At 41.2% G+C, this 26,255-nt stretch overlaps 1 protein-coding gene across 1 annotated transcript in view; it reads left to right on the top strand.

Annotated features, from left to right (window-relative positions):
* Positions 1–9,385: 9,385 nt before the first annotated feature.
* SUSD5 (sushi domain containing 5) overlaps positions 9,386–26,255 on the top strand; it is a gene marked incomplete at both ends in the record, with an annotated part of 53,831 nt that continues 36,961 nt past the window's right edge. Inside the window, 3 exons of the mRNA XM_080803724.1 lie at positions 9,386–9,476; positions 20,314–20,491; positions 24,573–24,691. Coding sequence (XP_080659850.1) covers positions 9,386–9,476; positions 20,314–20,491; positions 24,573–24,691 — 388 coding nt within the window. The remainder of the gene's footprint in view (positions 9,477–20,313; positions 20,492–24,572; positions 24,692–26,255) is intronic.

Below are 26,255 nucleotides of genomic sequence, written 5' to 3'. Positions count from 1 at the left end.
TTTACCATACTTCAGCAAAAAGCAAAATCAACATATGGGCTAAGATGAGAGGTATTTAATATGTCACATTATTGGGCTGAGTTTTCCCTGTCTTGCCACCATGTTTCATGTACATAATGACCATTTTTCTAGAAATAAAGATTTCAGTGCATAGCCTGACAAGTACATTTATACCAAAGGGTACAATAGGACTCTCTATTAACAATGCATGGACCATCTGAAGGAGATCTGGGATGAATGGTCTCCAGAATAGCAGTCATCTTGTTAAATGACTGAGGGTCCATTGGAAATTGAGCAGGAGGTGCCCTGCTTACCCAGAGCAAAAGGATGGAGTTCAGCAGTTTCTCTGTGATCCTTAAGGAAGTGAGGATCTCGACATCAGACATGACAGAAGACTGGAGTGTATTAATCCTTCCTGCTGCCACAAGTTGTCCTTGCTCAATTCACCTACCCTTTATTGGCCACCTACTCTGTGCCATGTCCTGAGCTAGAAGCTGCAGATGTAGAGGAAGACACAGCCTTTGCCCTCACGTGCTTTACAGAGCAAGGCAATTGTGCTAAGGTACCATGCACGTAGAAATTCTTATGGATCATCATTTTATATGCAGGAAATGTTTTAATTTACCAAGTAATTCCAATCTCAAAAACCCTGAATGTTACATAGCATTATCACCTTTATTTTATAGATAAAGAAACTAAGACCAGAGATGTAAAGTGAGGTCTCCATGATGGATTATAAGTTGCAAAAATCACACTTAAACTCAGTTCTGCTGATTCCTTTCCAGAGTCGTCCCTCTCAGCGGCATCTGCATCTCAACCAGGATCAAAGTCTCCATGAAAGCTGCAGGATTAAACCAGGCACTTCTGGAGGTATTTGGGAGATCAGAGCATGGGGATCCTCCCTTGGTCCCTGAAAAGCCAGCACAGCAGTAACCTGTGATAACACATCCCTGGAAAAAAAGTCTTATTCTGAGGGGTAGCCCTGCAGCCCCACTGCTTGGCTGCCTGGAATGGTCTTCCTGTCAGGTTCGAAGCCTGTCTTCCTCTGGGGCCAGGGCTTCTGAATTGCTTTCTGCCGGTTCATTCCTACTTTTCATTAGATTAGGTGCAAACACTCTGAGTAAACAAAACAAAAATTTCCTAGCATTGGCAGTTCACTGCTAACAGCTACACCTTGGATGGTTTTCTTTTAGTTAATAATTCAATTGCAAAAAAAGGCGGGGGGGGGGGGGCTTGGCAGGGACTTGGCTCCAGCTGTAAATCAACTTCAGACCCCAAAGGAACTTGTAAGAACTACCAGTGCCCACAATGGCTCTTCAGTGCAGCCTGTGTTTATTCAGGACCAGCTCACAACCTCCATTGCCCCAAAGGCAGCCTACGTGTAAATGCTACATTGTGCAGTGATTTTTTTGGTTATGTGGCTTCAGGCTGGTGGCAGATGATTTGTGAGACTGTTTCAGATCCATCACATTTGAAATTCTACATTGGCTGGTATGTATTGCTTTTGAGGCTCATTCATTCATGCTTCCATTCATCAAAGCTTAATTAAATGCCTACTATGTGGCAGGTATTGTAAAACCTACTAGAGATAGGAAGACATAAAGGGACATAGTCATTGCCCTAAAAAGAAGATGCTAAGAAGGGATCCAGGCAATCCCCTGGCAAGTTCTTTATTATACTGAAAGCATGACCATGACCCTTGACATACTCTCTTCTTGGGGTCCTTTGATGAGTTAATAGCAGATTGGGGTACATGATTAATTCATCAAACATACGTTGAGAACCTACTATGAACCAGGTACTTCTCAAGGCAGTAGAGATAACAACACAGAAAAGACATGGACTCTGTCCTCAAGGGTATCCAGACTAGTGGGAGAGACAGATCTGCAAAACAACAGTTGCATTAAAGGGCCATAATGACTAAGAGACAACTGTCCAGGCTACAGTGGAAGCACAAAGGAGAGAGTCATCAGTGGAGAGACTGGACTACATTACAAAGAGGACTTCACAGAGGAGATGATGCTGGTATTGATTCAAGAAAGATGAGCAGGTATTCATCCAGGTGAACTGTGGGAAACGGAGTGTCCCCATGACCATGGAAAGTACCTCACTCATTCTTTCACCAGACATGTATTGAGTACCTGCTATGTGCCAGGCATGGAGTAAAGGCTGTAGTAGGGACTGGTGATACAGAGGATAGGAAGACCCCTGGAAACATCTCCAGAGAAAGGGACAGACCCATAAATTCAAATTCACAATACATGACCTAAGCTGTGTAGTCACAAGGTGCTCAAGAGGTTACTTATGGTTTCTTTCTCACTCTGGACATAGACTGTCAACATTAGAGTCTGTCTTTCCAGAATTTAACCCTAATGTAATAGGAAGAAATGCTTATAGGGTACATAAGAGGTAAGGGTGGAAATTTTAGAATCATATACAGTTGTGTTCAAATCCCACTTTTGCCAAGCTAGCTGTGTGACCTTGGGCAATTTGCATAACCTATATAGAAAAAAGCTCCATTTTCTCATCTGCAAATTAACTATGGAGTTGTTGCAAGGATTTGAGATAAAATATTTTTAAAGTGCCCGGTTGTCATAGATGATCAATAAAAGGCAATTACATTTAACATTGAGAAGTGAATTTCCAGTACCAAAATGATAAGTTATTTAAGACAATCATTATTCATTACTTCACTGTTAAGAAAACTATGATCAATATGTGGCTTTCTAAGTGCCCAGGAGAAATCTGGACATAACAAGATATAAATGAGGCCAGGTAAGCTAATTAAATTTTAAAATCTTTAGTGGTTATTCTAATAGATCCTACTTAATGATCTAGCTATTAGATTTCCTGGTCAGATTTTTAGATAGAAAAACAACTTACCCTAAACCAAGATAACGAGTTGGATAGTATACACTAGTTTATGGATTATCTAGGGATTGGAGCATAACCAGACATCTTTTTGAATGCATAAACTCTGAAATATCATAACCAAAGCAAAATGTTTTCAATATCAACAATGGGAGTCTCGGGGAGGGTCTAAGCTTACTCCTTTAAATACCGTGGAATGTTTATAAGTGGTGGGCTAATATGCAATGATGGGAAACTAGGGGAGACAGGGATCTGAAAAGGGGATGGATCTGGGGGTGGGAGAATGCTGAGGAACCGGGTGGGTGGGGGTAGAGAACAAAAGAAGGTGGACTCAGAAAATGGCAGAGTGACCAATAGAACTATTAAGAATAGGGAAGTCTAGTATTCTGTTTAATGTTGTTGCACTTATGCAAAAATACGCTTTCACTTTTTAAAATCCTTTGATAAAAGACTATTTTGCCTATTTCATAGGCAAAGCCTTAAGTGAATAGTTTTGGTAAAAATAAAGAAAAAGTTACTCCAACATGAATTCCACATTTGAATGGATACGAGGGTGAAAATAAAGGGGCAGCCACTTTCTGCAGAACCGGAAATGAGGGCAGGAATTCAAAACCCAAGTCTCAGAGATTTTCAGAAACCTTTGGGTGGACTTTGGACTTTTCACAGAAACTTGTGACTTTGTTAAATTAACATGTGTTAAGTAAAGTCATAAAGAAGTTTATTACTTTCAAGTCCTGGAGTAGGGGTACTTGGCGTGTCTCAAGGGGCCATGTGGAAAGATCACAGCAGTACGGGTGAAAGGCATTCTGGGGGTAACTTTTTCTCCATATTTGCTATCTGTCTTTTCACTATATTTAACTGCGAGATTTCTCAACTTTATCTTCTAACCCATCTATGGAAATCTTTTTTTTTTTTTTTTGGTTTCTAAATATTCCTTTTGTGGGGGAAAGGACTGTTATACAGAAAATCTATCCGAGTAAATGTATAAAGATATAATTGATTTTATTAAATGATTGATGAATGATTCACGAACTAGATGGGCAGCATCCCACCTAGCTGAGGAACTCCCAGGAGTTGTACAAAATGGAAGGTTTTTATAGGAAAGAGGGTGGAGCAAAAAGTTATTAGCAAAAGAAAAGAAAGGATTGTTTCAGGCAAGGTCACCTTCCTTAGGAGAAAAGAAGCAGGTCTTATTAGATGGATTACCTCATCTTCATTTGGGGACATGGAGAGAGCACCTGTGATAGATTCCTCGTAGAGGCTGATTAGAAGAAAATTCCTGACTGACCGGTTAAGACTACGTTTTGGGGGAGGTTGAAACTGCAATTAGGTATTAAGTGCAGATTGGGTGACTTGACTTAAGTGACACCATTTTGGGCCTGTGATTTTCTTTTTTCTTTTATTTAAATATTTTATTTATTTATTTGAGAGAGAGAGAGAGAGACAGTGAAAGAGAGCATGAGAGAAGAGACAGTGAGTGGGAGATGCAGACTCCCTGTGGAGTTGGGAGCCCAATTCAGGCCTCAATCCTGGGACTCCAGGATTATGACCTGGGCTGAAAGCAGTTGTTTAACCAACTGAGCCACCCAGGCACCCTGGGCCTGTGATTTTCTTTTTAACAGAGTACAACACCCTGCTTTACAGTTTTGAATATGGAATCTTACCTTCATGAGAGCAGTAAGGTTACTGTGTTGAAATTTTCTTTTCCCTGCATTGTCTCTGTCTTTTCTGGTTTCTTGTTTGCTTGTTTTTGCGGTCCCCGCCCCCCCGCCATTTCTCATTTCTTTAGTTAGGTCTCCATCTGTCATCTTACAGGTTTTCTGCAGATATCTAGTGATTCCACGTTGTCTACCTTTCGACAGATGAGGTCTTCAAGGGACGTGTGCTCTGACAACACCTACATCTAAGTCATGATACAGCTCCACTTTCTACTTACATGGTTACATAACTTATGTGATATCTGCAGACACCCATGCCCCTGTATCCATAGATTACAGGTTTCTTTACCATAAGCAATCCTAGATATCCAGGTACATCCTTCTAAAAGCATTCCAAGGATAAGATACGCCCACCAGCAAAACCATTAGTTTGTTTGCTAGGAAGTCTGTCATTAAATGATTATAGAAATATTTGACCGGCTCACCCTTTCTTTCCTGATGTGTCTCCCAAGTAATGAAGAGGATGAATTACAGACCTATTGCTTAGCCAATTACTTTGTTGCATTTACAGTGTTCTGGAATATCTCATTTAATCACATTGAGAACAATAAGGCATTGATATTATTATCCCCATTTTACAAACAAGGACAGGATACACTTGAATTGTTTCTCCAACGTCATGACATCTGGTAAAATAAGGAGGCCCTCACAGGGCTAACCTCAAGTTCTCCTCCCAATTTTGATCCCAAGGATAAAGTCCCCTAGCCAAACAATCCTCCTTATCACCGGGACCAGGCATAGCTTCTGCTTTTCTCTGAGTAGTAGGCTCCAGCTCTCCACCAGCCTGAGGAAATTATTCAAACAGGGCAGCCACATCCTCCCAGAGGAACCAGAGGTCACCTGACCTTCTTGTTACTTCAAAGTCTACATCTCTTAGCCCCTACTTGTTCACCCTGTTCCCAAATGACAACCCCTATATGGCCCTGCGTGGCATACAGTATCCTTCCCTATGCTGTGAGTGTAAGTGACTATTAAACTGCTGTCAATCCCATCTGTCTAGTATTGGGTGTCATGTGTTTGGCCATCCTCATAACCCAAAAGAGAAAAAATAAGAAAACGAGAGAATGAATCCAGAAGACCCAACATGTTAAAAGTAGAAAATCCAAAAGAAGAGATTTGACAGGGGAGGAAACATCAAATAAATAATACAAGTTGGGGGTGGAGATAAGATTGATGTTGTTTAACAATGTACTTTTGCTACTTGCAACAAGTAGTGAATAAGCCACAGTGATCTAATGCACTGTATAGCAAATATAGACAACAATATGTGCCATAATTATGGAATGTGATCAGCACAAAGGCAATCATATTACAATATGTAAATGTATCAAAGTGACATTTTGTATACCTTAAATTTATACAATGTTATAGGTCAAGTATATTCAATAATAAATAAATAATGCAAACAAATCTCTCAAGTCCATAGGATATCACAGCTTGTTTGAAATTATGGATTATATGGGCATCATAATGTATTCAAGAATGCTAGAAACATCCAGAGGTTTCTTAATTTACTGTAGATATTATTTTTATCACCAAAATTTATATTTAAGTAATCATCAGGAAAAAAACCCATTTTATTATAGCCTTTAAATAATGTCAAATGTTTCTCCTTTGACAGAATGAGCCTTCAAGAAATTTATTGATTTCATGTATACAGTTGATGAAAAAAATTAGACTATTGGAGTAGACTGATTTTCTATTTAAAGTATCTGATAATATTGTGTGAAGCTGGCATCATTTCACCATCGATGAAATCAATGTATGGGTACAAGAAAATTTGAAATAAAAGAAATTAACTTAAAAGAAAAATCATTTGAATTGAAAAGCCATGTATCATGGAATGATGTGTAAATTGATGTTGTGCATGTTAAAATGTTGTCTTCAAACTTTTGGAATAATTGCCAATGCCTCTTTAGCAGATTCATGTGTTCTGATTTTCATGTTGTCAGAGATATTCCTCAGGCCCATTATGGGTATTAAATGCTGATGAATATTTTGGGCAACTAACATGCTTGTTATTAACTATCTTGAGAAATGGAAATACAGTATTTGATTTTCATGAAATATGCATTTCCTTTTTTTCTTAATATTTTATTTATTTCTTTGACAGAGAGACCACAAGCAGGCAAATTAGAAGGCAGAGGGAGAAGCAGACTTTCCGTTGAGCAGGGAGCTCATTGTGGGGCTCAATCTCAGGACCCTGGGATCATGACCTGAGCTGAAGGCAGATGCTTAACTGACTGAACCACCCAGGCACTCCTCCTTTCTTAATTCATTGCTACCAAAAGGATTTATTGCAAAATAGTTACCAAAAATAAATAACTAAACAGTTATAGACCATTCTAAGTAGTAAGGGCATTCAAACTACACCAAGTCCAAATTCCTCAGTCCCTATTTTCTGCACATATTTCATATAAACCTAACTGATAATGTCCCATTTTTTCTACTGACCTGTTGAGTAGTGGCCTCATGCATCTTTCAGGCTACTGAAAAACTGCCTAATAAACTAAATGGGTGACAGGAGCTTTGAATACTTTACCCACAATGACCAAAGACTGTAAGGAGTGAGCTGTCCCTATCTATTTGGGACTCAGCATACTTGACTATATAATTGATTATATACAGTATGTATAACTGATATATACTGTCCTTGAAAGGGAGAAGATGGTTACATGACATCAGAAAAAGATCAGGGAAAATGAGACGGGTCACTGGTTAGCTTCCATGTTTGGTCATTGTTCAAGTAAGAACCACGCATGCACCTCACACACTATTAGATGAGAACATTCACAAACTAGAAATACAAGATTGAGGATTGCCCTTCTGGCTTATCTTACATGTGAAGTCTCACTCCTTAGGTTACCAGCTAGCTGTTAGAAGAGAAGTAGCTAAATAAATTGATTTACACTTACATGTGAATGATTGTCAGGTCTCACTGCATTTAATGCCCCAGAACATTTTTATTTTAAAAGCACAGTTTTTGTGTGTGTGTGTGTGTGTTTAGGGGAGAGGGTAGGGCAGGGGCAGAGAGAGAGAGAGAGAGAGAGGGAGAGAAAGAGAATCTTAAGAAGGCTCCATGCTCAGCACGGAGCCCAAGGGCTCAATCTCACAACCCCTAAGATCATGACCTGAACTGAAATGAGAAGTCTGACACTTTATTAATGGATTGAGTCACCCAGGAGCCCCTAAAAGAAAAGTTTTAGGGGCACCTGGGTGGCTCAGTGGGTTAAAGCCTCTGCCTTCGGCTCAGGTCATGATCTCAGGGTCCTGGGAACAAGCCCCACATTGGGCTCTCTGCTCAGCAGGGAGCCTGCTTCCCTTCCTCTCTCTCTGCCTGCCTCTCTGCCTACTTGTGATCTCTGTCTGTCAAATAAATAAAATCTTAAAAAAAAAAAGAAAAGAAAAGTTTTATTTCACAAAGGAATTAATCACTAATAATAGCCTTGTCGTTGGCATTTGGAACAAGGAGAGGAGATTATCTTTTCCGTACACTTCAAAAATATATGAGTTGAAAAATGACACCCGTAGTAAACCAAGTGTGCGTTCAAATTCTAGTTTTTACCTTAGAAAAGAAAGTAGGTAGCTTTTCAATGTCTGTGTCCTAGTTCATTGTCTTGGGGACAAGTGTCTGTTCCTTTTAGCACCAATCACTTGTTCATCTTCCTTAAGTACCTGTCATTTAAATTTGAGCATTTTTGTTTTTGGACAGATCGGAGCCCCCCACAGGGTCAGGCACACTCTGGGCACTCACTACACGTATCTGTTGACCAGTACGTTAAGGTGGAGGGGACTTGTAGACTGTACAGCGTCACAGATGCCCCAGTTACAATACTGATCTTTATTACTCCACGCACGAAGAATGCAAATCCTCCTCCTCTCGCTGAATGATGCTAATGCTATCAACAGGACAGGGGGTGAGCGGGGGGGAAAGGAACCAATCCAGAGCAGGGGCTCCTGCAGCAGAATTCGGTGGGACACTTTAGAATGTGTATTCCCAGCCCTGACCAACAGAATCCGGAATCCGGGCCCTGGGTCAAGGTCAAGGAAGCCCTGATTTGTAAGGTGTGAAAACGGTGACAACCGCGCCCGCGCTGTCGGTGCTGAGAAATGTTAGGGCGTACCTTGAAAAGTCGTGAAGGAAGCGTCTGGAAGATGCTCCTATCTGAGGGACTTTCAAGCCACGCTTTTAGGAGTGGTCTCGCTGTTGCGTGCGGTTCACTCCTCAGAGTGAGGTTGGCAAGTTAGAGTCTTCTTTTTCATACACATGCTCCTGCTCTGTGGGAGGACGCCAACTGCAAAGTCAAGAGGCAGAGGACAGAATTAGACATTCGGTTTTGAACGGTCCTCCCGGAGAGCCCGGCCTATCAGACTGCGTCACCCTTTCGCCGAGGGTCCCCCGGGCAGGCGGGGGTTCGCTGCAGCCGGCTCTGTGCTCTCCCCGCCTCCCCGCGCCCTCACCCTCCGCCCCGGCGGCGCCCCGGGAGCTCGGCGTCCCGCGCAGCCTCTTTTGGTACCGAGGCCTCCAGGTGCCCGGCACGAAGGCGGATCCGGGTCCAGCCGCCTCCCCGGCGCCTCGGACGAGACCCCCGGGAGCTCAGGGGCTCCAGCGCCGCGGCTCCGGGCGCCCGGCCTCCCTGAGCTGGGCGCGCTCCTCCCTCCGGCGAGCCGGGCGCGAAGCCCGCGGAGCAGAGCGCAGTGCGCACAGCCGAGTGGAGCACGAGGGGCAGTGGCCGCGCAGTCGCGCCCGCCGCGGGAGCCCGTGCTCGAGCCAGTCGCGCGTGGACGCCCGGACCATGGCTGCCGAGGGACGCGGCCCCCGCGCCCAGCTTTGGGCGGCGGCGCTGCTCCTGCTCGGTCTGCCGCGCCTCTCGGTGCGGGCGGATGGTGAGTGTGCGCGGAGTGCCGGGGGTGGCGCGTGGGGTCCGGGTGGGGAAACCGAGGGTCCCTGGGGTGCTCTCCCCCGCAAGCCTAGCGGGGGACGACGCGAGCGGCGCCCGGGCGACCCTGCGTCCCTTGCCTGACCCACCGAGTGTCCGCTCGCCTCAGCGCCCCCCACCCCAACCCCGGCCTGTGAACCCTTCCTCCAGGCACTGGAGAAAGCCTGTGCGATGGTCCGGCAGCCCGCCGTTAGCTTTCCGAAAATCTTCATGAGAGGTCTGTCACAATGAAATCACGTCTAGGGTGCCCTGGAACCTCTTGGGCAGAGATAGAACTTTCCACGTGTATTGAATATCCTCCTGGTGCCAGGGCGGAGAAGATTCTTCCCTCGGTAGTTTGGCTAGGTCCAAGAATATTTTAAAGATGAGTGGGAATCAACTAGATAAAGGGGAGAAGAGAATGTCTTGTGGGGGAGAAAATAGCATGTGCAAAGGCCCTGTGAAAGGCAGGGGAAATGGGATAAATGATGAAGTGGATGGGGCCGAGACTGCAAGGTGAGGATGTCGTTTGACACAAAGCTGGAGAAGTAGATAAGGAACAGATTATTGCAGGTTAAAAGAATAGACCTGCTTTTTTTGTTTGTTTTTTTGCTTCTTGAACCCCAATTAAGTTTTCAGTACTTCCCTTAAATTGGTAGGATCAGAGCCTATATTGGCTAAGTTTTGAAAAGTTAATTCAGCTGTATTTTGATTTTGGAACAAAACCCTGTTGACTTGGTGGAGGAGAATCTGAGAGAAAAGAAGCCAGCTGTTCTCACATCCATGAGCAGTTTCTAGAAAATCCAAGCTTGAGACAAATTACATTGATCAAGGAGGAAAACCCTCTCCTGATTTGGGATGCTTTGTGTATTTTTTTTAAAAAGATTTTATTTATTTATTTATTTGACAGACAGAAACACAGTGAGAGAGGGAATACAAGCAGGGGGAGTGGGAGAGGGAGAAGCAGGCTCCCCCCTGAGCAGGGAGCCTGATGGGGGGGCTCTATCCCAGGACCCCGAGATCAGGACCTGAGCAGAGCACTCAACGACTGAGTCACCCAGGCGCCCCCAGCTTTGTGTATTTTAAAACGTCATTTATTTTTAGTGAGCAATATCGGTGAAATGAGAAGGCTCCACAAAAAGAAGCATGGTGATTAGGGAAAGGGGGAAAGTGAGAAGAAACTTCCAGATATTATCTTAGAATTTTTGGTACTTTTGTCCTTAGTGCCAGCTTGAAAAACTCTTTACTCCTAATTAAGGATGAATGTCTTATTTCTTCATAACCTTAGATTACTAGAGAAGAAAACAGTTTTAACTTTGAAGGCTCCTCATAATAACTTCATTTTTTTTAATTGAGATGTAATTCACATAAAAGTTGCCATTTAAAAATTTACAATTCAGGGGTTTCTCATATATTCATTATGTTGTTCAGCTATCACCACAATTTAACTCCTGAAAATGTCTATTCCCTCAGACGAAATCCCACACCTATTAGCAGTCAATGCGATACTCATTTTTTACTGTAGTATTTTTTTTTTGCCTGACACAGAGTCATGAAAATTAAGCTGATTTTAAAGAATGTAAGTAGAATAAATTGGAGCTAGTATTAACTTTTGAACAATGTACACTATTGTACCAACTTAATTCCTTTTAAAGAATTATCTCTGCAGTCAATGAAGCTTTAGAGTTTCACCCTATTGTTACTGCTTAAATAGAATGCCAAATGAATACGGTCAATATTTTGCACCTATCTGGCTTGAGGTGAGTCATAGAAAAATGGAGGCAGAAATATCACTGGAGAAGGAGAGAGTAACAGCAGCACAAGAGCTTGTTTTCTAGTTGCTCCTTGCCAGAAATGCTTCCATTTCTCCCTTCTCCTTTCTTTCCTTCTCCCCCTACCCCAGTTATGGGTATACTTGCTTTCAAGAAACTCCATTTGCTGAGTTCCAACTTTTATAATAGAGCCATTCAAGAATTAGAACCTATATTATGAAAGGATTCTTTTCTTTACCAAATATAAGTTTAACTACTACCACTTTCCACATTTAGTTATTTGTGTTCTACGGTGATGGAAGGAAGAAGAAGAAAGGTTCAGCTAAACTGTGATGTGTTATAGACATTTGAAGAGAGACTTGGAGTTCTTAAAAACTCTATTGACCTATTAAAAATAAGTCAATGAGATAAATTCAAATGAAGAACATTTAATTTACATTTGGCTAGTAAGATATGCATGTGATATATAAAAGATATCTGTATTTTTCCTTTTTTTCTACTGTACTTGTAAAATACTTTTGAAACTGAAAAATTTTCACGTTAATTGAATGCAAATTAACTGCATTACAGGAAAAGATTCATTAATTCACGTATAATTCATTGAGCATCTACTGTAAGCTAGGTACAACCTTCACTGTTGGGGATAGAATGGTGAGGAGAAATAGGTTCTTGTTATCAGGTAGCTTAAAATCCAATGGGTTAGAGACTCAGTAGGCATATCATTACATGAATGGAATGTGAAGCTGTAAATTTGGTAGGTGATGAAATTAAAGGATAGAGATACTATGAGAGCATTTACTAGAAAGTTTGGATTTGGTGTAGGAGGGTCTGAGGGGAGAGAATGAATGTCTAGGTAGAGAATAGCATGATACAAACAAAACAAAACTGTGAGCAGGGAAAATGGGCCATGTGATAAGAGACAGAATGGCTGGAGCCAGGAGTCCAAAGTGGAAGTGGTTTGAAATGATGCTAAGGAAATTGGAGAGGGTAGAATGAGGTGGGTCCTCATAGACAAAAGTTTTGTTTTAATCCAAAAAAGGGAAGGAAGCTGCTGGATGATTTCCAGTAGTAGAATGATAAGATTTGCATTTTTAAAAGATCACCCTGATTGTGGTGTAGGGAGAAATGGATGGGACCGGGGCAAGACTAGATATAGAGAGACTGTATGGGATGCCATTTTAGTTGTGCAGGTGAGAGAGGGTGGAGGTTTAAAGGTGGGTGGCGTGAATGGAAAGGGTCTGGACTGAAGAGAAAAACGTGAGTCATCTGTGTTAAGTATGGTCTTTGAAACCATGTGTGTGGATAGAATCCTAGGGAAAGGTTTCACAGTGAGGAGAGATGACCTAGAACTGAGTCTGGAGTGAAAAAACAGATTTAGGGTTATTGACTCTGTGTTCATGAGATATATGGGCCTGTAATTTTCACTTCTCAAAATATTCTTGGCATTGCCATCAGGATCGTGATGATTTTCTTTTAAGATTTGTTTGTTTGTTTGTTTTAGAGAGAGTGAGTATGGGAGAGGTACAGGGAGAGAGTCTCAAACAGACTCCATGCTGAGAGCAGAGTCCAACGTGGGGCTTGATGTCACAACCCTGAGATCACAGCCTGAGCCAAAAGCAAGTTGGATACTTAACTGACAGAGCCACTCAGGTGCCCCTGAGATTATGATGATTTCTAAAATAGGTTGGGAAGCTCTTCCCTCTTCTGTTCTCTGAAAAGGTTGCTGCAAAGGGGCGCCTGGGTGGCTCAGTCAGTTAAGCGGCTGCTTTCGGCTTGGGTCATGATCCCAGGGTCCTGGGACGGGCTCTCTGCTTGGTGGAGAGCCTGTCTCTCCCTCTCCCTCTGCCCGCCTCTCTGCCTACTTGTGTTCTGCCAAATAAATAAATAAAATCTTAAAAAAAAAAAAACAACCCTATGACCCTGCAATTGCACTACTGGGTATTTATCCCAAAGATACAGATGTAGTGAAAAGAAGGGCCATCTGTACCCCAATGTTTATAGCAGCAATGGCCACAGCCGCCAAACTGTGGAAAGAGCCAAGATGCCCTTCAACAGATGAATGGATAAGGAAGATGTGGTCCATATACACTATGGAGTATTATGCCTCCAACAGAAAGGACGAATACCCAACTTTTGTAGCAACATGGACAGGACTGGAAGAGATTATGCTGAGTGAAATAAGTCAAACAGAGAGAGTCAAGTATCATATGGTTTCACTTATTTGTGGAGCGTAACAAATAATATAGAGGACAAGGGTAGATGGAGAGGAGAAGGGAGTTGAGGGAAATTGGAAGGGGAGGTGAACCATGAGAGACTATAGACTCTGAAAAACAACCTGAGGGTTTTGAAGGGGCGGGGGGTGGGAGGTTGGGGGAACCAGGTGGTGGGTATTAGGGAGGGCACGTATTGCATGGAGCACTGGGTGTGGTGAAAAAACAATGAATACTGTTACGCTGAAAAAAAAAACCAACCCTTAAAAAAAAAAAGATTGCTGCTGTTGTTTTGCTTTGTTTACTGTTTGATAGTGAGGTCATATGTGTTTGAAGTTTTTCTCATGGGAAGATTTTAAATGAAGAATTTATTATTTTTTTTAAGATTTTATTTATTTATTTGAGAGAGAGAGAGTAGAGCGGGAGAGAGAGGGAGGGAGGACACGAGGGGTAGAGGTGGGGGGGAGAGGGAGAAGGAGAAGCAGTCTTCCCACTGAGCAGGGAGCCTGACATGGGGCTCAATTCCAGGACTCTGGGATCATGACCTGAACTGAATGCAGACACCCAACCACTTGAGCCACCCAGAGGCCCCTAAATGATTAATTTAATTTCTTTAAGTAGATAAAGAGATACTCAGATTTTCTTTTTCATTTAGAGTCAGTTTTGTTAAGTTTGTTTTTTTATGAAATTTGTCCATTTCATCTAAATTTTCATCCAAATGTACTGGCATATATAACACAAAAATCTTGTTTTCTTTTCAGTGTCCATGGGATCTGTAGTGATGTCCCCTTTCATTCTTGATATTGCTAATTTGTATTTTCTCTATTTTTGTCTTGACTAATTTTGCTAGGGATTTATCAATTTTATCATTCTTTAGAAAGAAATAACTTTTTGCTTTATTTTCTCTATTGTATATCTGCTTTTCATTTCATTGATTTCTGTTCCATTTTTATTTTCTTCCTTCTACTTATTTAGAAACTTTAATTTTATGTTCTTTTGTGTTTTTAAGATAGAAAATTAGATCATTGGTTATCAACTATTCTACCTTTGTAATATGAGCATTTGAGACTATAAATGTCCCTCAAATACTACTTTAGTTTCTCTAGCAGTTTTTGTCACTTACATAAAAATATTTCAGTTGTGGTTTCTTCTTTGAACCATGGTTTATTTAGAAGTGTATTTTGTGACTTCCTTGCACAAGGGGATTTTCCTGTTACTATTTTGCTATTAAGGGGCAGTATAATTTGATGCTTAGGATCAAGGATGTAGACCCTGGTTTTGTATCCCTGCTGTGTGATCTTGGACAAGTCATTAATACTAAATCTTAAATATAAATTGGGATAATAGGGGTGCCTGGGTGGCTCAGTCAGTTAAGCATCTGCCTTCAGCTCAGCTCATGATCCCAGCCTGCATCAGGCTCCCTGCTCAGCAGAGAGCCTAATTCTCCCTTTCCCTCTGTGACTAACCCTGCTTATGCGCATTCTCTCTCTTCTCTCTCTCTCTCTCTGGGAAATAAATAAAATCTTTAAAAAAAAATAGGGATAATAACACCTACATCACAGACTTATTATAAAGGTTAATTTAATGAGTATTTGTCAAGTAATTTGAATAACACCTGGCCCATAGTAAACACTGTGTAAGTGTTCGATAAATAAAACAAGAGATTTTAGGTTATTTGTATTGTGGTTTTAAAATATGCTTTGTATGATTTGAGTGTTTAAAAGTTTTTTGGTTTATCTTGTAGATCAGTATTTGCAATTTTACAAATGTCCTTTGTGTGTCTAAAATGAATGTGTATTTTGTAGTATGCAGTATTGTGCATTGGTCCTTACATCAAGTGTGTTAATTTTGTTGCTTAAATCTTCTATATTCTTCCCAAGTTTTCCTGTTTTATCAATTACTGAGGAGGATAGTGTTTAAAATTATTAATTTTAACTGTGGATTTTTCCAGTTCTCCCCGTAGTTTTGTTAATATTGCCTTCTTCCAGTCTAGAGTTGTTATTTATTTAAGTGTTTAAAATTATTTTATATTACTCATGAAATAACTATCATCATAACAGAACTTGTTCTTCTCTAGCAATGCCTTTTTAAATAACAGCTTTATTGAAATATGATTCATATGCTGTACAATTCACCCATTTAAAGTGTGTGATTCACTGGTCTTTAGTATACTCACAGAGTTATGAATCACTACACGCAATTTTAGAACAGTTTTTTTTGCCCCAAAATAAACCTATATCCATTAACATTTACTCCTTGTTTCTCCTCAACTCCCCAAGTCCTCAGCAACTACTTTCTGTCTCTGAATTTGCCTGTTTTGGACATTTCATGTAAATGGAATCACACAATATGTGGGCTTTCGTGACTGGCTTCTTTCACTTAGCATAATGGTTTTATCCATTTGCAGCATGTATCAGCACTTCATTTCATTTCACTACCAAATAACATTCCATTGTTTGGATATTCATACCATACTTTATTGATCCATTCATCAGTTGATGGTCATTGAGTCTATTCTACTTTTTGGCTATTATAAACACAATTTTTCAATTATGAACTCAATTTATTATTTATTACACATAATTCTGCTGTGAACATTCATATAGAAGTTTTTATATAAACATATGTTTTTAGTTCTCTTGGGTATTCACCTGAGAGTGTGATTGCTGGGTCATATGATAACTCTATGAGAAATTGCTATTAACTAAGAAACTTCTAGACTGTTTTCCAAAGCAGCTACATTCTTTTACATTTCCACCAGCAGTGTTTGAAGGTTACACTTTTTCTACATCCTTATGATGATAGCCATCCTTGTGGGCATGAAGTAATATCTCATGGTTTTGATTTGTGTTTTTCTCTTGGCTAATAATGTTGAACATCTTTTCATGTGCTGATTGGCCATTTCTTTAAAGATGTCTGTTCAGGGGTGCCTGGGTGGCTCAGTCAGTTGGGCGTTTGCCTTTGGCTCAGGTCATGATCCCCGGGTCCTGGGATGGAGCCATGTGTGGGTCTCCCTGCTCGGCAGGGAGTCTGCTTCTCCCTTTCCCTCTCCCTTTGTCCCCTGCTGCTTGTGCTCTTTGTCTCTCTCAAATAAATAAACAAAATCTTAAAAAAAAAAAAAAAGGTGTCTGTTCAGATCCTTTGCCCATTTTTTAAATACCATTTTAGCCCTCCTGAAATATACAGTTCTGTGGCATTAAGTATATTCACATTGTTGTACAAGTATCACCACCACTCATCTCCAGAACTTTTTCATCTTTGCCAGCTGCAACTCTGTCCCCATTGAGCATTAGTTCTCTTTCCTCCCCACCCCAGCCCTGGTAACTCCCATTCTATTTTCTGTCTCTGTAATTTGACTGATTTATTTCACTTAATATCATGTCTTCAAGATTTATCCATGTTGTAGCATGTGTCAAATGTTTCTTCTTTTTAAGGCTGATTAATATTCCATTGTGTGTGTATGTTTATGTGTGTGTATATATACATATATATATACACACACACACACATACAGATATATATACATATATGTATACACACCACATTTTGTTTATCCATTCATCTGTTGATGGACACTTTTGTTGCTTCTGCCCATAGGCATTGTGAATACTACTGCAATGAATTTGTATGACTATCATTCAAGTGCTTGCTTTTACTTCTTTGGGCATATACCCAGAAGTAGAATTGCTGGATCACATGGTCATTCCACGTTTAGTTTTTTGAGGAATCACCATACTATTTTCCACAGCAGCTGCACTATTTTATAATCCCACCAGCAGTGCATAATTGTTCCAATTTTTCTCTACATTTCCGCCAATACTGGTTATTTTCTGTTGTTTCTTTTTTTATTAATAGCCATCCTAATGGGTATGAAGTGGTATTTAATTGTAGTTTTGATTTGCATTTCCCTAATGGTTAGTGCTGTTGAGCATAGATTTTCAAGTTTGTGAAACATCTTTGGAGAAACATCTTTTCAAGTCCTTTGCCCATTTTCAGTCAGGTTGTTTGGTTTCTTTAATTGTTGTTGAGTTGTTGGAGTTCTTCACCCCTTCTATATTCAAGTTTCGTATTTGATGTATATTTGCAGAAATTTTCTTTCATTCTGTGGGTTGTCTTTTCACTTTATAGAGTTTGTCCTCTGAAGCAAAAAGTTTTAAATTTTGATGAAGTTCAATTTATGTATTTTTTCTTTGATTGTTTGTGCTTTTACTGTTCTATCTAAGAAATCACTGCATAATCCAAGATGACAAAGATTTCCTATGTTTTCTTCTGGGTGTTACAGTTTTCGCTCTTCCATTTAGGTCTTTGATTCTCTTTGAGTTAGCTATCATGTAGCAAGTGAGGCAGGAGTCCGACATCACACTTTTGCATGTGTCCGTACAGTTGTCCCAGCCCCATTTCTTGAGAAGACTCTTCTTTTCCCATTGGATAGTCTTGACACCCTTGTTGAAAATCAGTTGCCTGTAAATTGGAAGGTTTCTTTCTGGAATATTATTCTCTCTTCCATGTCTCTTTATTATCTTATTATTTTCTATCTTTTCAAACTCTTTACTACATTTTGGGTGATTTCTTCTGATTTCTGTTTCAAGGATAAGCTCTTTGTTCAATTGTGTCTGATATGCAGCCAAAAACACCCATTGCATTTTTAATTTATCACTCTATCTTTAATTTCTAGAAGTCCTATATGGTTCTTTTTTGGATCAGCCAAGCCACTTTTTATAGTTTTCTATTCTTGGCAGGTATTTTCAGACTTGTCTTTGATTCCTTTAACTTTAGTATTCATCACTGTTTTATCATCTATGCCCATCAAAACCAGTATCAGATTTCTCTTTGGATCAGTGTCTGCTGAATGTTATATATGTTGCTTCTTACTAGTGGTGCCTTGTCTCCTACACACTTAGTTGTATTTTACTGTCCTTGTCATTGTCTTTGAAAAAATATTTGCATTGGATTTCCTGAAGCATAAGATGAAAATATTTTTTTCTCTAGACAAGATTTATGTTTGCTCCTACCGGGTGTCTAGATAAATGTCAATATCATGTCACTTTAAGCTAAATTCACAGCTTAAAGTATCTTAGAGGCCAGTTTTTGTTAGGACTGCAATTGCCAATGAGGATTAGCACTTGGGTTCCCAGTACCAAGACAACTCTTCCAACAGTCCCCTGAGAATGAGGGAAGGGAACGTTGTTTATCCTTGTTCACTCTTATGCTGAGAGTTTAACCCTTCAGAGTCCAAGCTGTATTAATGTGTGCATGAGATGGTATGGAGCGGGGAGGAGGTCTATCATATTCCCTACCCTGTGAGCCCTGGGTTTTCTCTTTTGCCCCCTTGCTCAGGGGCTTGGCCATCATCACCTCAGTAAATTTCATAATTTTTTTTTTCCAGATAAGCAAATGCCATTAATACAAAAGTGTCTTGGGGCACATGCTTCTCCAGGCAGGGTCATCAAGTATAGTTGTTCAGGTTGTGTACTACACACTGGTACCAAGTCTGAGAGAGAACCAGTCACCTACAGATATGTTTATTGTGAAACATTTTTGCATTTTTTTCATAACTTTGGTTCCAAAGCTAAGGGATTGTTATATTTGTTACAGTTACTTTGCAGTTGATAACAGTTAAAGTGTCTCATTCTAATAAAATCAATATATTATGAGAATTTTGCTAATAGAAGTGTCTCATTCTAACTGGGTGTTTTTATCCCCTGTCTTTTTTTTTTTTTTAAGATTTTTATTTATTTACTTGACAGACAGAGATCACAAGTAGGCAGAGACAGGCGGGGGGGTGGGGAAGCAGGCTCTGTGCCCAGGAGAGAGTCCAAGGCGGGGCTCGATCTCAGGATTCCAGGGTCATGACCTGAGCCAAAGGCAGAGGCTTTAACCCACTGAGCCACCCAGGTGCCCATGTCCCCACCTTAAACTTGATCAGGTTATCTAATGCTTATGCTTCACCTCTACAGGAAGCTCCTAGGGACTGCATTGCTCCCCTCCTCCTCCGTGGTTTTCTTGCCTAAAGCTCTCTTTTGCTTTCAGCCTCAGCTTCCACCTCTGCCTGAATTAATGTTCCCATTGCACTCATCTGCCACACGTGTTTTGAGGCCCACTACATGCGCACGTGCTGCAGGGAGCCAAGGTGCACCAGGCATAGCATCTGCTACCTTGTCTAGTTCAAGAGAAATGGCAGCAAACACAGGGAAACTCATTGTGGGAAGGGCCTGGTAGTGTCCTGAGACAATAAGACAGAGAGCAGGGAATGGGGGGAGCTGTGTATGGGGTCACCCTAGGGCTGAGGCAAGCAGAAGAGAGAGCTGAGATTTAAATCAGTGCCCCGGACACCAACTGACCCAACTAAGGGGAGCGGAGGACACTGAGCCTTACCACATGGTGTTTATAAAGTAGCTTGTAGAAAGGAAGATTTGAAGGGTTTATCCAGGTAAACATGCCAGAGCAGAGCAGAGTTAACTTTTTTTTTTTTTTTTTTTTTTTTAAAGAACACAGGAGCAAAGAACAGATTAAAACACCAAAGTAAGGTGTGCCTGGCTGGTTCAGTCTGTAGAACCTGCAACTCTTGATCTCAGGGTACTGAGTTCAAGCCCCATGTTGGCCATGGAGCCTACTAAAAACAAAAACAAAAACAAAAACCCGACCAATGTAATTGTTATCGCCTAGTCCCCAGGATGAGTGCAATAGGATAGCTGCTGCCCTCAGGTGTTCAGGCAAATGGGAAACTCTAGTTCTGACAGGTGTCTGCCAGAGAGTGAGTTTCCTGAGGTTAAACTCCCGTGAATCCTGGAGTAAGCCTGTGTTCGTTCTTGTGCCCACACAGGGAAGCTTTTTGTGCTGGAGTCTCAGAATGGCTCTCAGGGCCTCGAACTGGAGGTGGCTCGGCTTTCCTGCAAGAGCAGGGGTGCTCACCTGGTGTCTGTGGAAGAGCTGCGGACCGTGGTCCAGGACTGTGCCTTCGCCGTGTGCACCACCGGCTGGCTAGCAGATGGCACCCTGGGGTAAGTCAGGTGTGGACCCGGGGGGATGGGGGGAGATGCTCTCCTTCCCATTCACCCCCTGCTACCCCACCAGGGCTGATATGGGAGCTCAGTCATTATTTTTGTGGAGTTCTGTCACAGTTTTTCCCCCTTTGTTATTTTGAATTTCCTTTTTAAGTTAAAAATAATACATGCTTGTAAAGAATTTCAAGTAATACAGATATGTGTCAAGTACCAAGTTTTTTTCTCTTTTCTCTTTTTCTGCACCTCAAAGGTAGTGACTCTTAACTAGTATAATTATCTCTTTTTCTCTGTGGCTGTTCGTCTACAAACATATGAATAGGAGGGTGGTATGGCCACAGATTCTTTCCTCTTACTCCCGTTGAAAAGTGGGGTGTGTGTCCTCTCCCTTTGAATCAGGGACAGCAGAGTATCACCTTGACTGACAGAATACAGCAGGAGTGAGACCATGTGACTTCTGAGGTTAGGTCGGAAAAAATCTGTGCCCAGATTTCTGGGACAGTCACTTTTGAGATATCATGTGAGACGTCTGCCTATCCTAAGTGGGCCACGCTGTGAGGAAGCCTAGGCTACAGGAAGATGCCTCACATAGGTGTACCCACAGACAGCCCCCGGTGGTGTCCAGCCCATAGCCAGCATTAACTGCCAGAAATGTGAATGAGGGTGCCTTGGTGTGATTCCCTCCCCCAGCTGTCAAGTTCCTGCCAGTCTATGAGTCTTCCCAGCTCAGGCCTGAGACCAGACACTAGAGAGCAGAGAAGCCATTCGCATCGTGCCCTGTCTGAATTCCTGACCCAAGGAATCCTTGTGGAGAAATAATTCTTGTGGTCGGCTAGGAGAAAACTGCCCATTCGTTCTGCTAACTGCTTCTTTAGTCATACTCAGAAAAGGCAGGAGCCATTCCACTGTCTCCTTCATGCCACAGGAATGTGAAAGAACAAAATGGACTCCAACAACTACTTCGGCTGATGATAACCTTGAAGATGGGCTGGCAGATGGCCATAGAAAACACACACAACCAGGCTGACTTACAACTCCAGTTGTGCCACATGTGAAGCAGCAGTTGAATAAAGAGGACAGCTAGGCTACCTCCAAAGCTTTTCAGTGACTCTGAAACTGTGGCCCTGTCTGCTGGACATTTTACATCCAGGTTCCTAAACAGAAAAAAACAGGTCCTACATGCGCATGTTTCCATGGTGTAGTCAAATGTTTCCATGGTGTAGATATTTTTCATAACTCTGTTATTATCATTGCATCAGATAAACAGGGTTTTCAGGAATTCTGAAGAGCCAGTTTGGAGCCAGACTTCCCATCTCCCAGGCATTAAAAATCAGGACTGGGTCTTTGGAAAGGTTTGCTGTAAAGTGTTAGGACATTATTAGTAGATCTCTGCATTGCTGAGATGATATTTCTTTGTAGCAAACATACTTGTTTGATATATTTACTATACAACATATTAATACTAAAAATAAAACTATTTTATTGTTTCTGGAACCAAGAAGTATCTGATCATCAGTATATACATTTCACTGTGGGTATTTCCTATACAGCCATCCGCCCACAAACACACTGAAAATCAATTAATTAAATGCCTGGTGCATCAATTGATGGCATAGTACACCTATAGTAGATCTGATCTGTATGTCCATGAGTTTATGTTGAGTGTACTCATGAAGCCAGAGGAGGATGGAGGCCTAGAGTGGTGAACACAGAATTGGAAACCAATTGTCTCCTAGAAACTTTTGCAGATTCCATAAAGGATGGCTGAAAAACAGTAGCAATTTAGATAGCCTCAGAGGACTAGGACAGAGATTTGAATTCAGGTTCTGTGTAGGTAGACCTGCAGAGTCCTTTGGTTTGGGCTGGGACTTTACAGGGCTATAACCCAGGAGTAAGAGTAAATTGGAAGAAGCACACAAGCCCTCGTAGTAGCCACAGTATAGCTTAAAATCCTCTGGAGCCGTGAATGTGGCTGGATGATACTGGAGTTCCAGTGTTCCTGATAGCTAGCAGAACTGATTTAAAAAATCCACTCTAGAAGGGAATAACATTATCCTAGCAATTTATTTCCACAAGCAATTTTAGAAAATATAGGATTTGTCCCACAATATAAAATAACCAGTCACATAGGAGATAAGGCAACCAGAATAAAGACAGCAAGTAGAAACTCTAAATATTTGCATTGGTAGATGCAGACTTCAAATAGCTTTTTCAAATGTTCAAAGATTCAGAAGACAAGAAGGAGAATTTTGGAAAAAGACTGAAACTATGAAAATAACCAAATGGAAACCCTAGAAGTGAAACACAATAACTCAAATTAAGAGTATAATGGATGGATCTAATAGCTGATGTAAAAAGAGCCAAAGAAGAAATTAGTGAACTAGAAGATATTTCAGAGGAGGTATCCAGAATAAAGAACAGAAGAAAAAAAAGGATGAAAATACAGAAGAAAGGGTCAAAGGAAGAGATGCATGTAATTGGAATTCTGAAAGAAGGAGCAAAAGCAATATGAGACTTATATCCAGGCACAGATTTAAGGAGCCCTACAAAACCTGAGTATGACAAATAAATTCAAACTTGGCACATCATGGTGAAACTGGTAAGAACCAAATACAAAGGAAAAATATTAAAAGTAACAACAAGTACCTTCCAAGGAGCAACAATAAATGGACAATGAAAACCCCAAAACTACTGAATGTTACTTTCGAAGTGTTGCAAGAAAGTTATTGTCAATCCAGAGTTTTATACCCAGTGAGAATATCTTCTTGGAATTAAAAGTTAAATAAAGACATTTTCAGACAGACAAAAGGTGAGAAAATCCATTATATCAGACCTGCACTAAAAGAAACACTAAAGGTTAATCTTCACGCAGGAGAAAAATAATTTCAGTTGGAAGGCTGGAGATGCAAAAAAAGAAATCAATGGCAAGAGTAAATATGGGTGTAAAATGAAATTATGGAATTGTATAAAGCAGTAATAATAATACTAAACACTAAAAAATGGCACATAGGTCAGGTAGTATTTTAATTATACTAATACATAGTATATTTTAAGTATTTTTAAGTTGTATTATTGGAGAAGGGGGTAAAAGTAATATTAAGTATTAATAAGTCATAACCACTAAAAGGATAGTAAAAGGATGTATAACTTCCAGACCAATATGAAAAAAAGAATGCCAAAAAAAGATTCAAACAATCAAAATAGGGGAAAGAAAAGAGAGAAAGAAAGAACGTGCAGAACTAATAGACAGTGGATTTCAAGAAGAGATCTGTGATTAAATGAGATTAAAATAGATGAGATTTTCCATTTAGAAAACAAAGATTTTTAAAAATTCTACTATTTGCTGTTTGCCAACGACATTCCTAAGTAAATCGTGGGAAAAGAATAAATTATGGTTTGTTTATAAGTAGCATGTATGTAGAACTGAATGATAGATACTTCATACTCAAACTTATAAGATGCTACTAAAGCTGTACCTAGAGGGAAATGTAAAACATCTAGATGCAGGATGCCTGGGTGGCTCGGGGGTTAAAGCCTCTGCCTTCAGCTCAGGTCGTGGTCCCAGGGTCCTGGGATCGAGCCCTGCATCAGGCTCTCTGCTTGGCAGGAGCCTGCTTCCTTCTCTCTCTCTGCCTGCCTCTCTGCCTACTCATGATCTTTGTCTGTCAAATAAATAATCTTTTTTTAAAAAAGAGTTAAAAAAAAAAGACATCTAGATGCTTGTGTTAGAACAGAGAAAAGGCTAAAGGTTTGTGAGCTAAGTAATGATCCATTTTAAGAAATCTGAAAAAGAACAGAAACAAACCCCCTCAAAGAGAAAGGAACTAAGAAGAAGAGCAGCACTTTGTGAAATAAAACAAACCTACTCTGAAACTTGAACTGATACATGTGGCCTTGACTGAGGCATCACCTGTGTCTTCCTGACTGGAGGCCTTTGTCGGGGGAGACTACTTCCCTACTGACGCTTTCAGCCAAAGATCTCAAGTCAGAAAAAAATCTCTGCTGATTCAGAACTGACGGCAGAAAAGAATTGTTTTTTCCTATTCTTAGTCCTCCTAACACAGTGTCTTCTTTGTTTCAGGACAACTGTGTGTAGCAAGGGGAGCGATGAACAGCAAATCATGAGAGCCATTGATGTGAGAATTGAAAGCAACCCAGCTCCTGGTGCCACGTACAGTGCCCTTTGTATTAAGGATGAAGGTCAGTGCCAGAGCCTTTGTCAAGGTTCTGGAGGGTGTGCACGTGGTGGTCGCCATCTTAAGTGCATTCTCCAGAGGCAGACCTTGAGATGGGGAAGTCTTCCAAAGAAAAGCCAATAGGGCAGTGGGCAGAGAAAGGAAGTTGAGCAAGGGGTGTTGCAAAACTGCAAAATCCACATTGGCGGTGACGTGGGGGTGACCTTGGCTCAGTTCTACAGGAGATCTCTGGAGACAGTGTAGGTCACCAGTTTTTCTGATCAGAGGGGAGAGAGCAGGGGTATTTATACTACTACACCTGTCAGTTACTGGTTAAGGGCTGCTACAGCAGATGTAAATTCCCAGGCATTTGTGGTTTATGCTGTGTACTGGCAAAAGGTTCCAGTAGCCTAAGCGCCACCCTCCAACAAGGACACAAAGATGCCCACCGGGAACCCCTGTGCATGGAAATGGTAAAGGTATCTAGGTAAGAGTGGGCAGACCCCTGACAGCATTTGCTACAGCTGCTGATGCAGCTTGCCCTTCAGTCTCTCTTCATGGTGGACAGCACATGAACAAGGAAAAAATCTTTTTTCCTCAAAAGGGAACTTCCCTCAGGCTGCATCGTAGAGGCACCAAATCCTAATTTCCTGGGAAGGGGTCGGAGGAGTTGGGAAATCAGAGAGCCAGGTTAACCCCAAGGCCCTGGCTGGTACTTGTTAGATACCTAACAGTGACGAGCTTCTCTGCTCCTTTGCTCATTGCTATGGAAGAGTGTGTTGTGAGAGTCTTCTGGTATCTGTCCAGTAGAGCTCCTGAGTGACATGGCTTTGCTCTGTAAAGCTTGGCGAAAGCAATATCCATGGTTTGTTTTTCAAAACCACGTAAGGAAATTAAGATGCTCCTTTGAATCCCAAACATAGGCAAAATTTCAGATCCCTGAGAGAGACAGGACAGAGCCAGAAGAAAAAGAGCATGGTCTTTTCTCTTCAGTGATTTCAATGACTACGTGGGGCTTCTGAGTCTTCTCCTTCCCTGGTGAACAAAGGGTATCAGTTAGCTTTTGCTATGTAACATACCACCCCAAAATGTAGTGGCTTAGAACAACTATTTATTTAGTCCACTATTTTTTTGGATCAGCAGTTTGTGTTTTTCTGCTGATCTTGGCTGAGCTCATTCCTGAGTCTACAGTCAGCTGCTGGCTAGGTGGCCTTGCTGCTGGGAGTTGGTGACTGTTGCCTAGGGTGCTGGGGGCCACAGGACAGTCTGGGCTTTCCACCTCACCGGCCTTCAGACAGGTTGAGTCAGAGCAAGGATGTGCTCCTTTTTGCCCACAATTGTAGGACATGAAGCCAGAGGTTGGAAACATCCCTTCACATCTTGGAAGGCACCAAGCTCAAAGCCATGACAGTGACTCCAGAGTTGAATTTTTTGCCAAAATGATATAATGTGCTTTCTGATATAAAGCAATCAGAAGAACACAACTTCAGTTCAGTGGCATTCCTGCCAAAAATGCGTAACTTGGATCTACTCAGGAGAAAACATGAGCCAAACTCAAATTGAGAAACATTTTACAAAATGACTTCAAA

Source organism: Martes martes, assembly GCF_963455335.1.
Source record: "Martes martes genome assembly, chromosome: 1".
NCBI classification, from domain to species: Eukaryota; Metazoa; Chordata; class Mammalia; order Carnivora; family Mustelidae; genus Martes; species Martes martes.
This window is presented reverse-complemented; position numbering and strand designations above follow the sequence as displayed.